This window comes from Balearica regulorum, chromosome 12 (assembly GCF_011004875.1).
Source record: "Balearica regulorum gibbericeps isolate bBalReg1 chromosome 12, bBalReg1.pri, whole genome shotgun sequence".
In the NCBI taxonomy this organism is placed as follows: Eukaryota; Metazoa; Chordata; class Aves; order Gruiformes; family Gruidae; genus Balearica; species Balearica regulorum.
The window spans coordinates 7,115,436-7,132,006 of NC_046195.1; the positions used below are offsets into that span (position 1 = coordinate 7,115,436).

The following is a 16,571-nucleotide window of genomic DNA, read 5'->3' on the forward strand; positions in this document are numbered from 1 at the left end:
TGCACTCGAGTGGGTGCCACCTGTATCTCCCATACTCTGATAATGTCTCTGTCAGAATTTCTAAGGCACCTGGTAATTATCCTTCCTTTTTATTTGAATAAACTTTTGAAGGACCAAGACATTGGTGATGGTACATGTAGGTCCTTTGAAAGTATGTATTTACTTAAACAGTATTATTTAAGTGTTGCTTTTCTGTGGTTTTAGTAGCAAACAAGCTCTACAGATGCTTAACTGGATACTTGGCAACATAAAGCAAACTTGATGTGGTTTTCCCCTCCCTATTACAAATCATTTGTGCCTGCCATGCTCCCCACAAAATGGCACGGTGAGGATTTTGAGAATTAGTGACGTGATTCTTCACTGCAGCCCCAGTTTATTCAGCTTCTTGTTTATGAGGGTTATAGAGAAAAGCTTTTCAAAGAAGACCGTTAGGTAAATTGAAGCGGGACTCAGACTCGAGTTGTGGATATTGGAACTTCCCAATTGCTCATTGGCCTCAGAGCAAGATGGGCGGGTATGGTTTATTCACACCACAACAGCGAGGGCTACAAATAGGTATTTACCCCATCAGAAGAACGAATAATGGTAACAGTAACTCTCCCTCAAGTCCCACCGTGCCTAGCCGAGGTCACCGCTGCAGCGATCGACCTGACCGCCTCCGTCGGAGAGGGCAGGACCGTGCCCGACGGCTCCGAGTGGTGCCGGGGAGGCGGAGCGGGGCGGGCCGGGGGCGGTGGTATCCTGCGCGTCCCGCCGCAGGAGGGCGGACGCAGCCCGCTGCCGCCAGGGAAGATGGCGGCTGCTGAGGTGGCGGCGCTGCGTCTGTCGCGGCAGGAGCAGGAGCTGCGCTGGCTGACGGCGGAGGTCGGCCGGCTGAAGGAGCAGGAGGCGTCGTGCCGCCCCGAGACCTGCAGCCCCGAGCTGCAGCGGCTGAGGGCCGAGAACGAGAAGCTGCGCTACCGCCTCCTGCACCTGCGCCGCAGCCTGGAGGCCGAGCTGGGCAGGGCAGCGCCGGCGGAGCCCCCACCTGGCAGCGAGGTAGCGCCGGGGCGGGGACACCCCCGGGGCCGGGACACGCATCGCTCTGGGGTGGGCCAGGTCTGTGCGGGGAGGGAAGCGACGGGACGGGACGGGAAGGACTGGGGGGCGGAACGGCAGGCCCCAGCCAGCGGGGGTTGGCGCTGCTCTCGGGCGTGGAAGCCCGCCGCGGTCTCGGTCCGCGCTCGCAGCGCTACTCCCGCTAGTCCCTGCCTTTTCGCAAAGGTGGAGTAAGTTTATCAGACCACCGAAAGTTGTTTTTACTGCTCACTAGGCCGTTTTAATCTCCCAGGGTCTCGCTGGGGAGATTGTGCCGGTGATGGTTGCAGTAGTAAAATTGGGGAAATTGTGTTGAGAAGATTTTGCTTGCTGAGCAGTTTTGCTGTGTCTGCTGAACGTCGAAAGGATGCAATTTAGATATATCAAGAGAAGTCTTTCTGCTGCACTAAGGACATATCTTACTCAATTATAATTGCCTTTTTAGTCTAATATTGTACTGAACTGGTCTTTTTTGTTTCAATGACTGCTGGGAAAAGTCTTAAAGGAGTATCCTTCATATTACCATTGTTTTCAGAAAGTCTTCAGTGCCAGTCCAGTTGTTGTGGTGAATCAAAATAAAGAGGAAAAGAAAAAAGAAGAAGAAGCTGTCAACCAACATCAGAATGATGTAAGTGGTTATTTTATACCATATAATAATAGAAGAAGGAGTATTGTTTGGCTGGGTTCAGAAAAGATGCTGAAATCTGAAATACTCGCTGTTTTGAAATCCTGAATTTTGGGAGGAAGGCTTGCTATAGCATGCATGTGGAAAAAATCATTCTCTAAGAGCTTCATCTTGCATGTAATTAGTAGGGTTACTTATACATTCTTAGAGCTCTCCTTCTTATGTAACAGAATTTGGGCCATTTCAAAATAATGGTCGGGGTACTGTGGTTCCTAAAGAGAGTGATGGTTCATGGATAGTTAAACAGCACACATGATGACTGAAGGAGAATGTTGCCAGCACTAGCTGTGGTTCAATACATCTTAATAATTAACCTTATGCTAAACTAAAGGAAACTCCCCATGAACTGTCTTATTTGAATCTGATGCTTTCAATGGACCAGCAGAAGTGAGGGCTTGTTGGAGTGATCCAGACTTCTCTAGGATGTCAGCCAAATACAAATTCTGGGGCAGGAATACAGGCTGCTCTCTGAGGTCAAACTCACAAAGGCATTTAGGCCCAGACTGATGAAGGTGCATTGAAAAATTGGAAATCCACTATAAAATAATAAGTTGGATAGGACTATCCTGTGTGTAGTTACTTACAAAAGCTTTACTGCACATTAGTATAAATTCTATTACAGTGAAATCTGGTCTCATTTGGACCCTCTAGGGATGCATGGACACTGTGAACCCTTTTATTTTTCTCACAAATATATACGTGTATGATTTTATTTATTTGTTACAGCTACAGTGTGAGCCAAGCTTCATAGAAGACAGAATGAAGCTTTATGAAGCACTGAAAAAAGAACATGATACTTTGCTAGCTTACCGAGCGGCCAACCAGAGCAAACCTATCAAAATTATTCTGACAGATGGAAAGATAGCTGAAGGAGAATCTTGGAAAACCACACCATATCAATTAGCTGTAGGAATTAGGTAACCTGCAGATTGAAAGAGTGGTACTTCTGCAGTGATAATTCTTTTACTATCTTTTGTCTCTTACCTTGTTGCATAAAATATATATGTCACGGTCAGTGGATGGTAACACTTAAGTTGGTTTATTTGGGAAGCATCATTGAAACTTCAGCGTAATGCAGAAGAAATAGCTGGGTGAAATTACTGTTCTGAGTGATGCTTGAGGTTCTGTGCTGGGATCATAATGCTTGCTTCCAAATGAAGAATATAGCAATCAGAGAGACTGCCAGGAATTAATAGAGACATCTTAAGTTTTGTGAGTTACCAGATAACAGTAGAAGCAGTCTTTCCTCCAGATCACCAGCACTGAAAACCACTGTTTGAAACTTTTAAGACCATAAGGGTCTGTACCTTAAAAGTAGAAAAGTGTTTTAAGACGACCACAGAAACAAAAATTAAAGGTCTTTAGGTTCTATGAGATGTGGGTGGGGTCTCACGGGGTTTAGAAACCTAAGCACTTTTGCAAATCTGAGCCTCAATATTTTGGTCTCTTGTCATCATTTGTGGGTTTTAGTCAAGGGTTGGCTTCAAATACAATCATAGCCAAAGTGAATGGTGAATTGTGGGACCTGGATCGTCCACTGGAGGGAGATTGTACCCTGGAGCTGCTTATGTTTGATAATGAAGAAGCAAAAGCTGTGAGTAAACACTCATTGGTTTCTGCTTGATTGAAGGAACTAATGACATGAAATTGATTGCAGCATTATGCTGTTAAATTCTTGAATTAAAAAAAAAACACAAACTATTGAAGTAATGTATTTGTAATGATTTGACAAGGAAAGTAAGTACCTATAATCTATAGGTGAACAAAATCTTAGTGTTCTTTTCTTCCCTTCTCTTTTATTTAAACAGGTTATTTCTTAAGTGAGATTGTATAGAATTTGATTTGTATGCTGACTTGAAATAGTTTGATTTCTTCCAAGACACATGTTCAGTGGTTTGACTCAGTGCGTTTGAAGATCAGATGCTGAGAGCAGCAGTGAGGTTGTCTTAGAGTTTTCTAAAAATTGTCCAATATCAGATTTGAGTCATGAATAAAATCTATATGTCCTTGTAACAGCACTGTTTATTAGAAACTTAAGTAGGCATGTCTTCGTCAGTTAAACTGTGAATATACTTAGCAACATACCCAAGATTTTTTTTTTTATGGGAGTCCTAAGCCTATGTTTATCTTTATGCACTAGAATTAGACTTAATTTTGTCAAAGAATTACTTATGTGATTAAACTTGTTTGAGGCATTTCAGGAGCCTATAAAAGCTTTATGTTGTAGCAGTGGCTATAAAGTGGTCTGAATTAATAGGAACTTAGGACATAAAACTGGTATTGATCTACTAGCATACTTCAAAAAGAGAACAGAAAAATGTTATACTTCTCACAGAACTTAAACAACACTGATTCCAGTGTATTTCCCGTCTGCAGATATACGTCTGTTGCTTTTTCTTTGTAGTTACACAATGCCAGTGACCCCATGACTTTCTCACCTGACTTTATTTGCAGGTTTATTGGCATTCAAGTGCACATATTCTTGGAGAGGCCATGGAAGGTTATTTTGGGGGCTGTTTATGCTATGGACCACCAATTGAGAACGGATTTTATTACGACATGTATATTGAAGATAGGTAAAATTTCAGTGTCTGGGAACTTTAATACTCTGTATTGAAGCTAAGTACTGGAATTATTTTTGCTCAGTCATGTTTCTGCATGTTAAAAGTAAAATCACATATCTGGTATGGTTTAAAACTGACAGGTTAGTCCTCTTCATAGTAGAGGTCTCTGTATACATATATACTGAGTGCGTATGTCTACTTAAATTCAAGAGCAGTGTTCAGACACCTGCTCCTTAAGACTTGGAATTGTTGCATGTTGTGTGAAAAAAATGTAGAGTGTTTGGGTAAAACTTTCTGAAGTTCCTGGGAGATACAGGAGTCTGTTTCCATGAAGAATCATGGGAGTTTGGTTTCAGAGTGCCATAGTCACTTGTAGAAATGGCACGTATACATATAACTCGTATAGGTGTTTACTACTTCTCTAATCCTTGTGCACAGCTTTACAATTCTGTTTTTCCCGTATTTATCTTTCTGGAGTCAGGGAGAATACTGAATCTGCATCAGCTGATAAACTAGCTCTTGCAGATGGGTTGAAACTTTTTTTTTTCTTAAATGATACTTTGAGCTACAGATCTTCCAGACATTTAAACATGTCAAAGACCGTTCTAGGAGTGATTGCAGTGGGGTTGTTCAGGGTGATACAATTTGTGTTTCTGAGTTTAGTGTCTGATTGTAAGAAACTAAGAAAATACTGTGACAAATCACAACAACATATCTCATGTTTTTCAAATTAGACCACTAGAAAGTGGTCACTTAAAAAATGGGACTATCAAAATAAATAATTTGTATTTCTTTTACCCATGTCTGTCTGTTTAGAGGTGTATCCAGTACTGAATTCCCACTACTAGAGAACAGCTGTAAAAATATCATAAAAGAGAAGCAGGCTTTTGAAAGGCTGGAAGTCAAAAAGGAGATCCTGTTAGACATGTTTAAGGTAAATCTTTGGAGTAGCTGTGATTCTGGTACAATGGCCTTTTAAAATGTAACTTTTACAAAATACTGCTTGTGACTGACTCATCAGAATAGTACCTGTCTAGTAAAACAAAGAAAAAGAATAGCATCCTTTTCCCCCTTTCAAGCATTCAGGATATTTTCAGGCAATAATAAAAACAACTTATTACACAAAAACACGTCAAGCTCAATGAGATGACAAAGAAATTAGTACACAAAAGGTATACATTCAATCTGGCTCACTTGCAGACACAAGTCAAAAAAGATTTTGTCCTTTAGTCCTCTGTTTTGTACAGTGAATATTACCAGTCTCACTGTACTGTGTTTTAATTGCCTTTCAAAAGGTGGTAATCACTATCCTTAACACGCTCTCAGGGAAATTCAGATATTTTTGTCTCTTTCCCCTCTTGTTTTATGACTCCTCTGAAAGGACGTTGAACTTTTGCAAACGTATATGTGTTCATGTGACTTTTTAGTTCTGCCTTTTACTGATGCATTTGCATTATTAATAGATAATTTTAAAATAGAATTTTATTAGCCATTTTATTGATGTTTTTGACTTCGTGTTTCCGCACACAGTATAACAAGTTTAAGTGTCGTATCCTTAATGAGAAGGTGAACACGCCAACTACCACAATATACAGGTAAGCAAAATTAAGTTAAAAGCTATTATGAAACATTTCTGTAGTTAAGTATATTTCATTTAAATTGAGAGGAGAAGAAATAGTTTTTTTTCTGATTTTAACTTCTGAATACTTGTGTGATTGGGACTTAAGTTTGCAATTAATATTGCTACTTAAGTAAAATCAGATCTTTTCTTTCTCTGCTGGGACAGATTAGGTCTCAACTTGTGGACAAGTGGCAAATCCACTTCTCACGCATTCCCTCTGGTTTCAGTGAATAGACTGACATAAGTTACCACTCTGACACTGAAGTGCTGGATAATGGGTGAATCTAACTCTTAGCTCAGTTGGGGTGAGGATCCTGTTCATTCGATTGCCAGGGATAAAACTAGTTAGTTGGAAAATAGCAAAAGCTTTTTTTTTTCTCTCTGTGCATAGTTTGAAATCTCCTGGCTGACTTTAACAAAGTTTACATACGGACCTGTATGAATTGCTGAATGTGGTACAATGCTCTTGATAATGGATCGAGTATGCTGAGTATTTACTGAGTGACTATTCTGCTTCAGGTAGAAGGCACAATTACATTTAAGATGCACTGAATTTGCTGAGTGTTGCATGTGAATACTTTTTAGTATGTTCGAACATGTCAAGCGTTAACTTTTTTGCCATTAGTGACTGCATTTAAAAATGTTGGAGAGTCTTGAAATAAACACTTCTTTTTTCTTTGGTGTATAGATGTGGTCCACTGATTGATCTCTGCAAGGGTCCACATGTGAGACACACTGGAAAAATTAAGGCCCTTAAAATATTTAAGGTAAATTTAAATTACCTGTGCATTAAAACTTAACTAAACTATGGGTCAGATGATTTATTTATGTATTTTTTTCTCCTGAAACAATTATGCTAGGGTCCTTTGTATTGTTTTCTTTAGTTATTCTGAAAATAGTCCTTCATTTCTTTCCTCATTCCCGTCATGCAAGTAGAACTACAGACTTTCATTATTCATCTGCTTCCAAGGTTTACTGATTTTTGACCATCACAACAAGTACATCAGGGGAAGTTAACAGCATCTTGCATGCTTAGACTATAATGCACACCACTGCAAAAAGAAGCTAGTAGTGACTAGATTAGCTGTGGAACCAATTATACCATGCACAATAGAGAAATGCGGTGCATGAGCTAATGTGGCAGTATTGTGTTAGTATTTCCAGGCTGTGTTACACTTTGTAGTACAAATGTTCTAGTTTGAGTCTGTACTAGCTGTCATATCTCTGTGCAGTGTGCGCATATGCGCCATTCTGCAGTAAATGACCATCCAAGATAATCATTGGGTCAGAATATGGTATTTTGAGCTTGTAAGACGTTATCTTTCAGGTAGAGGAGGTAAAGTGGACACTGGCAGACGTGCAAGTGCTGCTCTTTAAAAATGGCATCGCTCACAGGAAAGCTAGAGGCAGTGTTTGCAGATATCTCTGGTTATGATGTAGTTTAAGTTACTTACAGATGCTAATTTTGGTAACCTTATTAGACTGACCTCATTGGAACATTCATCAGTAGTTGCTTTTGCTGGCTTCCTAACTGAAGTTTATGGAACTCTCAGCTCCAGGGATTAAGTGTTAGATTGTCAAAACAGCTGGGATTTAACTGAGAGAGTGAGTTAGTTTCATTTTGTCTTTTGTGTTTCCCTACTGCATTACAATTTGAACATAAACAAGTGCTGCTTTTTTTTTAGAAGATACGATCTGAGATAATGTCAAAACAAGGTACCTAAGAATAAAAGTATGGCTTGGCCAGTCACTTTTGTTTGTCTTCTGTATTAGTACGCTGACTGAAAGGCAGGGCAAGTATCTTTATTATAAAAAATGCTGGATGACTCTGTATAATTCTTTTCCCAAGGAAAAAAATCACAACATTTGGATGCATTAGTGTTTATTCCTCCTTTTCCCTAAAATTATATAATATTAAAGTATGGGTTTTGTGCATCAGAATTCCTCTACATATTGGGAAGGCAAGTCTGACATGGAAACTCTGCAGAGAATATATGGAATATCCTTTCCTGATAACAAAATGATGAAGGAATGGGAAAAATTCCAGGAAGAAGCCAGAAACCGGGATCATAGGAAAATTGGAAAGGTACACCATTTCATGGTCTATTTCTCTCTTACACTTCTGCAATAGAATTCATTTTCTTTTCTGGTGTTTTTTTTTGGGAGGGGAGGCGGGGTTCATTTTTTTTCACAGTTTGAATGGGAGCCAGTTCTATGAATTTCTTCGTGTCAGTTGTATTTTAAAATTTTAATTCTACAAACTCAGCTTGTCATTTGCATATAAATGTTAGACTAATGTTGGGAAGAAGTCATGGGGTAGTCCCTCTGTTTAGGGAGGTAGATCTTAAACCTTTTAATGTAAGGTCTTTTCATAGAAGAGAGAAATTACTGAAAATTGTGTAAATAATATGGTTTGGTCATTCTTTATTATAGGCATAAATAAGGTAATAGTTAAGTCTATGTATGTGCAGTACTTCAGCTGTTGTGACTATTGTTCATACTTTACTAGATTTAAATGAATAGATTACCTGTTAAATTGAGTGTAAGTCGGAAGACATTAGATTGGCACAGAGAAGGATTGTAACCTATCAGTCATGTTGGCATGCAGTCTCCTAGTTGTTGTCACTCTTGCTGTAGTCTTGTAGAGAAGGTGGAGTTACAGAGGGGATATTTAAGAAGATAATAAGTAGCTTTGTGGATGTTTAAAGGCATAATGGGCAGTACAGGTGAAAGCAGGGAGGCATTTATTAGAAAAACTCACGTGTAGGTGAAGGTCAGCATCGTTTGCCAAGAGGATACAGGCATGAACCTCTCACTACTTACTGGCAGTCACGAAAGAAGAGACTGTGAAGGGCCTTCGTAAGCAAAGATAACAACTGAGGGTAACTCAGGAGAGGAAGAGCCACTGAGGAACTTACAGAAAACAGTAACAAAGGGAGGAAGTAGGAAAACGACCTTTACAGAAGTGTTCATGCTTATTTCTATTAACTCATTAAGACTTGAATGTTTGTACAGCATTTGTTTGGTGATTACTCCTTTGCCTTTTCAAAAACAAATTATCTAGTATCAGTCAAACTTAGCCAGTATCGATGTTACATCTTTGGAGAACCTTAGCCTCTTCGGTATCAGAGCCGCACTGCTGAGCTTAAGTTTTTGAGACAGAATTCCGATAAAGAATGACTGGCTCACAAGCTCAGCCATCAGCCTTCGGATCCGATGGATATATGCTTAATTGCTTTGGTTACTAAAGGTAAGATTGGTTAAGGCTTCAGTTTTGAGGAAACCTGTATTTACATAGTCACAGAATCAAATGAAATTCCAGTGTTATTACAAACTTCTAAGAGTAAATAAATTAACTACTGTTGCTGAGAACTTGCAGACTTCTGGAAATCATCTTGTTGCTGTAATATTTCACTTTTGTGTACAGAGTCTCAACATATGTGAAGTAGTCATTTTCTGCAGTTACATCTGAAGTGGTGTTACAGCATTCTGGTTTTCATTTACCTAGGAGCAAGAACTCTTCTTCTTTCATGATCTGAGTCCTGGAAGCTGCTTTTTCCTCCCCAGAGGTGCCTTTCTTTATAACACACTTGTGGATTTCATACGAGTGAGTGTATACTAATGTAACTCCTAACAAGCTTGATATCAGTTGTTGATCTTAAGCAACAGGCCATTCATAGCACTGAGCTATCCTCAGAAAGAGAAACATCTATGTGTGTAAACATATACTGGGTTTTCACTATGATTTTGCAGATCTAACCTTTTTGAAAATAGGACAGAAGAAAGCATTGACATGTGCTGCTACTAGTCGTGTAAAGCCTACATGTGCGGCAGGCCTTTAGTCTCCCAGTAAATTGTCAGTGTAAGAACACAGAATGAAGCTTTTGCTTGTCAAAAGCTGTATCGCCTTTTAAATGTTGAATTTGTTTTATAGGAGGAATATCACAGGCGTAATTTTACTGAAGTTGTATCTCCAAACATTTTCAACAGTAAACTCTGGGAAGCTTCAGGACACTGGCAGCACTACAGTGAAAACATGTTCTCTTTTGAGGTCGAGAAGGAAACTTTTGCCCTTAAACCGATGAATTGTCCAGGACATTGGTTTGTACTTCCAGCTAAAAAACATCTTCTTTTACTATATTTATCCTTTGTGGGGCTGACGGGAAATAAAAGGAGTATTAATACATGTTATTGTGAATGTGTACGATACACTAGTTGTTTAGTAGTCTATCCAGAAAGCTCCCCAACAGTGTCCCAAAGCAGACCAAATACAGTTCCTGTAGGAGGATCTTTGAGTAAGCCTGTACAAAGCGAGCTGGGTTTGTGCATGCTAATGCTAGTCTGTACCAGTAGCAAATACAAATTATGTTGGCTAGAGATAGGCATCAGGTGTGGTATACCAAAAGAAGGTACAGATGAACCAGTCTCGATTGCTGCTGTCACAGTGTTTTTTCTAGGTGGCCTTTAGCAATGTGTTCTGATTGCTGCACTTTTTCCATTTGCTTGCCTCTTATGATGCAGATAACCTGAATGAGTAAATACTTCAAATGTGATTACTACCTGTACTGATACTGTTTTAGTTTGTGCGTTGTCTTAAATCTTCTGTAAGAAGGGTAAAAGGAAGGTTCTTTTCATGTTCCTTCTAGCTTGATGTTTGCCCATCGTCCACGATCCTGGAGGGAAATGCCTCTTAGACTTGCAGATTTTGGAGTTCTTCACCGAAATGAACTCTCTGGGACTTTAAGTGGCTTGACTCGTGTAAGGCGCTTCCAACAAGATGATGCTCACATCTTTTGCACAATAGAACAGGTGAAAAAAACCCCAACCCCCCAAAAGCCAACCACCACCACCTTCCTCCCACCGGTCAACCAAAAAAACCCGCCCCTTCTTTTCCCCTCCCTTCCCTTCCCAGTGCAAACCAACATTAAACAAGAAAAAAAATCCCCAAAATATTTCAACTCTAGCTTCTTCTGTTGTGCTTCTTTGTAGCACAATGCTGCTTTTCATGGGTTTTTTTGGATCGATGTAGGTGCTTCCTTCTTAGTCATCTGGTATTCCGTATTTCTTAACCTTTTGCAATATTGCTTAAGTCAATAGCCTGTTGAACTTAGCTTCTCTGTTATAAGTTTCTCAAATAGCAGTGCCATAATTTGTATTACTTATTTTTCTCTTTGAAATTAAAAAAAAAAAAAAAAGTTTCTATCCAAAAGAGGAAACTATGTTATTTGAGGGACATTGTTGATTGCGAATTACATAATAACACTTTCTGTATAGGACTTTTCCCTTTAAAAAGATACAATGGGCAACTAAATCCAAAAGGTAAAATCTTTTACATCTCCCATCTGCCCCTGCAAAGAAAAAAGCTGTTGACCACATCTCGTTCTCTCTAGTAATGCTGACTAAATATTGTATTTTGTCAGTAATACCATAGATTTTAGTGGAGCTATGTGAATAAATTGCACGAGTCAGACTTGACAAGAGTACGTCAATTTGGCTCCAGAAGCCCAGGCTCAACAAGAACGTGACTTTCCTTGCCATGCTTTGAAGCCACACCACCTCCAGTTCTCTCTTCACCCATTACCTGGATTTGGGGCTGTAGGATGTAATTTTCATGTGATTTTTAGTTTGTTTTTTTTATTTAATGGATTCTTATATTCTGATTAGGAGGAATTCAGTAAATCCAATTACATTTGTACGTAAGTAAATTTTAACTAATATATTTTGTTTACGTTTTTAAGATTGAAGAAGAAATTAAGGGCTGTCTTGAGTTCTTGAGGTCAGTGTATGCTGTCTTTGGTTTTACCTTTCAACTACATCTCTCTACAAGACCAGAAAATTATCTGGGAGAGTTAGAGATCTGGGACCATGCAGAAAAGGTAATTAATTTAAAAGCAAACAAACAAAACCCTTAATATTTGTATTTGCAGAGGTGGATATTTAATTACGTTCTTTCATGTTGAATAGTGAATTTGCTTAAACGAGACACTAAATATTGTCCTTAGTGGAAACACTTGTTGAAAAACATCACGTTAAATGTGAAGTTACCATATAAAATGAGAATTTTGATTCTTACTTAACCCCTTATCTTGAACTGATTTGATTTTTATTAATCTTTTTTCCCAATTAATCACAACATTTGTACAAGGAACTACTGTTATTTCAAGATTATTTGTCATAAATTATTAGAAGCTTGCACAATAGGAGTCACGCTGTCTGACTTCCTTTGTATTTCAAAGGCAAATACTTTGACTTACAGTAATGAAAGGCCCTGTTCCTTTTTTTTATTATTCTCTTATTGTTATGATTAGCAACTTCAAAACAGCTTGGATAACTTTGGAGAGCAATGGAATTTGAATCCAGGAGATGGAGCATTTTATGGTCCTAAGGTTAGTGAATCAGCATTTTGCATACAACTTTGGGATGGACAAGAATATAGACACAGTGCAAGCAAACTATATTTAATAACTGTGCTATTTTGCCTCACAGATTGATATTAAAATCAAAGATGCCATTGGCAGGTACCATCAGTGTGCTACTATCCAACTTGACTTCCAACTACCCGTTCGATTTAATCTTACTTATGTTGGGTGAGTGGTTAAGCTAAATATCTTCCTCTTTTTTAAATGAAATAATTAAAAAAAATAACGGGTCACTTCCATTATCTGTAATCCCCATTAAAATGAGATGTATGAATGCTCTGTTGCTCACTTAACAAATGATTAGCCTGTATATCAGTAGCCTGGAGGGGAGACATCCTCGGTGAGTAGAGGACTGAGTCATGAACTTGAAGACATTTCCTCAATGTAATAATAGCTCACTCTAATTGTAAATGCTGCTGATCCTGTGCAACAACATAAAAGCAAGCCATAGCAGAAAAGAAAGCATGAGGAAGAACATAAAATACTAAAATGCACAGAAATGGAGTTGAGTCAGCCGAGTGTCTTTTCAAATTTAGGAGTTAGTGCCTATACCACTAGCTATGGGCATGATTATTTTAAGTCACTATGATTATTTGGTAATTTTTATTAAGAACAGTAGATTGTGCTTAAGTATAAATAACTAAACTTTGTCTTTCCATGAAAAAGGTAATTGTACTAATATTTTTGATTCTGTGTGTGTGAGCTAAGAGAATTATTTAAAAAAAAAAAAACCCCAAACAAACCTGTACTTATTCTTTTTCAGTAAGGATGGCGATGATAAGAAAAGGCCAGTGATTATTCACAGAGCTATTTTGGGATCTGTGGAGAGAATGATAGCTATTCTAGCAGAAAATTATGGAGGAAAATGGTATGTACCACAAATGCAGTTCTAAGAATGTTTAACACAATAAAAAATACAGATCTTCCCTGATATCCTGTATATTATAATGCAAAATAATATCCCTAGAATCTTCTCAAAATTAGTAGGTAAGATTACCAGAAAATAAGTTTAATTTTATGGTTTGAGTTGTATGATACCCCTTTAATAATAGCTCATTATTAGAATTTCAGTTTCATGAGATTGCAGGGAAAATTATACAAGAAAGCAGAAATAAGAATGGTAATTTAATGTATGTATGCTGCATTATTCTTATTCCTTTTTTCTTAAAAATCATGCTTTTGTACTGGGAAGACGTTACTTATTTTATTTATACTGACATGAATTAGTCCTAATGTAAAATATTTTTTTTTAACCTGTAAGATGTATTGTTTCATCTTGAATAAGCTCTGAAGATATTTCTTCTTTAATGTATTTAAACTGTTAAAGAAGAGTTAATTCTTACTTTTAGGCACCTCTTGGTCTGACTACCCATCTTTCGTTATAAAGTTATAAATAAAAGTGGAAATTATGGGGAAAAAAATAAAATGCTATTTAAAATTGTGAAGTCAGCTAGGAAGTGAACAGGAGATCAAAGTTTTGCATACGTCATTTTACTGGAATCAATCTATTTGCTATTTTATGTGAACTTGAAAAGAGGAAGAGAACATTTTATCTAACATCCTTAGCGAACAACTTCTTTATAAAAATACTTCTTATTGGGGACTGTGACTCCGGATATAAATGCAAATGTAAAATGCACATTTATTTCATATTTGTCTTGTCCTGCTTGCCAGGCCGTTCTGGCTGTCTCCACGGCAGGTCATGGTTGTGCCTGTGGGACCTACTTCTGAAGAGTACGCCCGTCAGGTGAGAGTAGGGGCTTTTTATAGTAGCAAGGAATTTTAATAGCTCCTTAAGTACTTGTCCTAGAACATAGAATGAATGCTGTAATAATTTTGGAGACGTGTTTGGGGGGAGGAGGTAAATTTTTCCATATAGTCTAAAACTGAAAAAGGGATATATAACTTTAGGTGGTTTGGGTTGTGTTACTGTGTACGTACCTCGGTAATTATTAGTGGAAAAAACATTCTGGATGACAAACCTTATATACTAACTAATGTGTCATTACAGAATTGTCTGCTTAAAGTAGGGGCAGAGCCAGTTTCTTCCATTTCCCAGCACATACACTCTTGACTGCATGACATTTGACTATGGTTGGTTTTACCCCTCTCCCCTGCTTTTCTTTTAATGCAAGCATAAATGGGTTTGTTCCTTCTCCTCTTTCTCCTTTCGTAGTCTGAGGAAACATTTTTGACATTCAGCAGTGTAACTGTCAGAAGAGATCGGCAAATATTTGATCTGGAAGCTACCTTGTATTGTCTTCCAACTGGAGTCCTGCTAAGCCCTTAAGTGTGTGTGCACTTTTCTTCACATAACTTCATTGACTCCCTTACGACGATTCACAAGCGCAAAATCATGCGCATATGTGAATTAATCATTGGAAGAGACCAGAGATTACAGCATGTACAAATTTGTATTGTAGAACACAGACTGTAATATCAAGTGGGGGTTTGTGTTGTTTGTTTGTTTGGTTTTTTTTAGGTTTGCAGTGAATTTTTTGAAGCAGGATTTATGTCAGATGTGGATCTAGATCAAAGTTGCACATTAAACAAGAAAATTAGAAATGCACAGCTGGCCCAGTATAACTTTATCTTAGGTAATTGCAGCATCTTACCTTTCTGAATATCATTTACGTTTTAATGTTGGGCATGGAGTTTGTCTAGCCTCTCATTTTGTAACGTAGGTAGTCAGTTTAATACTGTTTGTGATATGTCTTGCAGTGGTTGGAGAAAAGGAGAAGGCAAATAACGCTGTCAACGTGCGAACAAGAGACAACAAAGTTCATGGAGAGATTTCAGTATCTTCTGCTATTGAAAAGCTCAAGAAATTTAAGAGTTCACATATTCCAAATGCAGAAGAAGAATTCTAATGTTGCTGGTTGGGGGGGGGGGGGGAGCGTGCGGAGAACTGTTAGCTGCCCATGTGAAATGGTGTTTCTTTCCTCCTGTGCAGCAGTAATGCTCATCTGAGAGAATTTTCAGTTAATGTATACACAAAATAAGCAAATGTAGCAATGTTGGTGCTCCAGAAACAGCAGGAGAGGACAGATGCAACTGCCAGCTCCTTTGACAATCCCATGGGATTCCCATCCGCCAGAGTTGCAGGATGCTTATTTTAAAAGTCCTACACCTCTGCTAAAGTGCATTGGTTTTGCTGTGGGAATAAAGCAGGGCTGCACAAAGTCAAGGAACGGGAGGCTGGGAAGTGTAGTGGCCGCTGCCGCGATTGCTGCGCTACCTCGGTCACGTAGCAGTTGCATAACTGACCTGGAATCCAAAGCTTGGCAGTCGGTAGGTGCGTCGGGAGCATTTTGGTTTAGGTTTTTTCTAATGCTGGATTATGTAACTTATTTTTGGGGGGTGAGGGGAACAGCTCGATTCTTCCTGAACTTGTGTTCAAAGGCTACGAATAGATTGGTGCCTTTGTTGGAAATCTCGGTGCAACAAGGCACTGATTGAGTTGGTGTGCTAATTGGTTGCTGTCATGGTGATTGCCAAGAATGAAGTCGAATTGCTCTATCTGTGTGTGGAAAGTGGTTTATTTTTTCCCCGTGTTTGCTGTTGATTTGGCTTTTTCTAAAACCATTGAAAAAAATGTTGCGGTAATTCACTGCTCTGTTTGCTGGGCATACTGAGAGTGCTGAAAAGGTGTGGGCGAGAGGTTCATTTTGAAACGCGGTGTGTTAGAATTTAAACTGGCCATATTTATCTGACTTGTTTATGCTTATAAATGATTTTAAAGTTACTGCGGCAGGCAGTTGACTCAGATTTTTTGGAGAGATGAATTTTTACCACTTTTTTTCACTCATGCTGTTTAGTTACAAGACTTAGATAGCGTTTAATATGTTACTCAGTTATCTAAGTTAGACAGCTGTAGTTGTGATTTAAATGCCACCGAAATGAAGCAGAAAATACTGTTTGGCACGTAAACGTTACAGGAGTACCAAGTTAGTGGTTTACGTCTGCCTGACAGCGGTACCGCCTTGGTTCAACAGGCGCTTTGGGGGTTGTATTAGTTCTTCTGTGTATCCGTTTGTGCCAACTGATGATCCCCCACTTGGGAAGGAGAAGGAGGGGGATTGAAGGAACGAGCGCAGGGAAAGCTTTCTGTTCTGCTTCGGAGAATTAGCGCGGGGGGTGGAGGGTGATTTCCATATATATAATAATGTATGTAAAGTACCGTATTTTTATGGGCTACAGCCTGC

General features: G+C 38.8%; 1 protein-coding gene across 1 annotated transcript; it reads left to right on the plus strand.

The window, feature by feature from the left end:
- The first annotated feature begins 740 nt into the window (after nt 1-740).
- Nucleotides 741-15,260, plus strand: LOC104629591 (threonine--tRNA ligase 1, cytoplasmic). The gene is made up of 19 exons (XM_075764612.1): nt 741-1,038; nt 1,613-1,705; nt 2,489-2,679; nt 3,233-3,356; nt 4,217-4,338; nt 5,143-5,260; nt 5,857-5,921; nt 6,636-6,714; nt 7,887-8,033; nt 9,456-9,554; nt 9,882-10,048; nt 10,594-10,756; nt 11,686-11,823; nt 12,256-12,333; nt 12,434-12,534; nt 13,130-13,234; nt 14,041-14,113; nt 14,849-14,963; nt 15,088-15,260. The coding sequence occupies exons 1-19, from the start codon at nt 793-795 to the stop codon at nt 15,234-15,236; spliced, it is 2,373 nt and encodes a 790-aa protein (XP_075620727.1). The 5' UTR covers nt 741-792; the 3' UTR covers nt 15,237-15,260.
- Nucleotides 15,261-16,571: the final 1,311 nt, after the last annotated feature.

What these genes read in the sequence shown, in the direction of transcription:
- LOC104629591 (XM_075764612.1), top strand. Translation starts at nt 793, where the DNA reads ATGGCGGCTGCTGAGGTGGCGGCGCTGCGTCTGTCGCGGCAGGAGCAG. An exon ending in ATAATGAAGAAGCAAAAGCT is followed by an intron (nt 3,357 to 4,216) that starts GTGAGTAAACAC and finishes CTTTATTTGCAG; the next exon opens with GTTTATTGGCATTCAAGTGC. An exon ending in ATGAATTGTCCAGGACATTG is followed by an intron (nt 10,049 to 10,593) that starts GTTTGTACTTCC and finishes TGTTCCTTCTAG; the next exon opens with CTTGATGTTTGCCCATCGTC.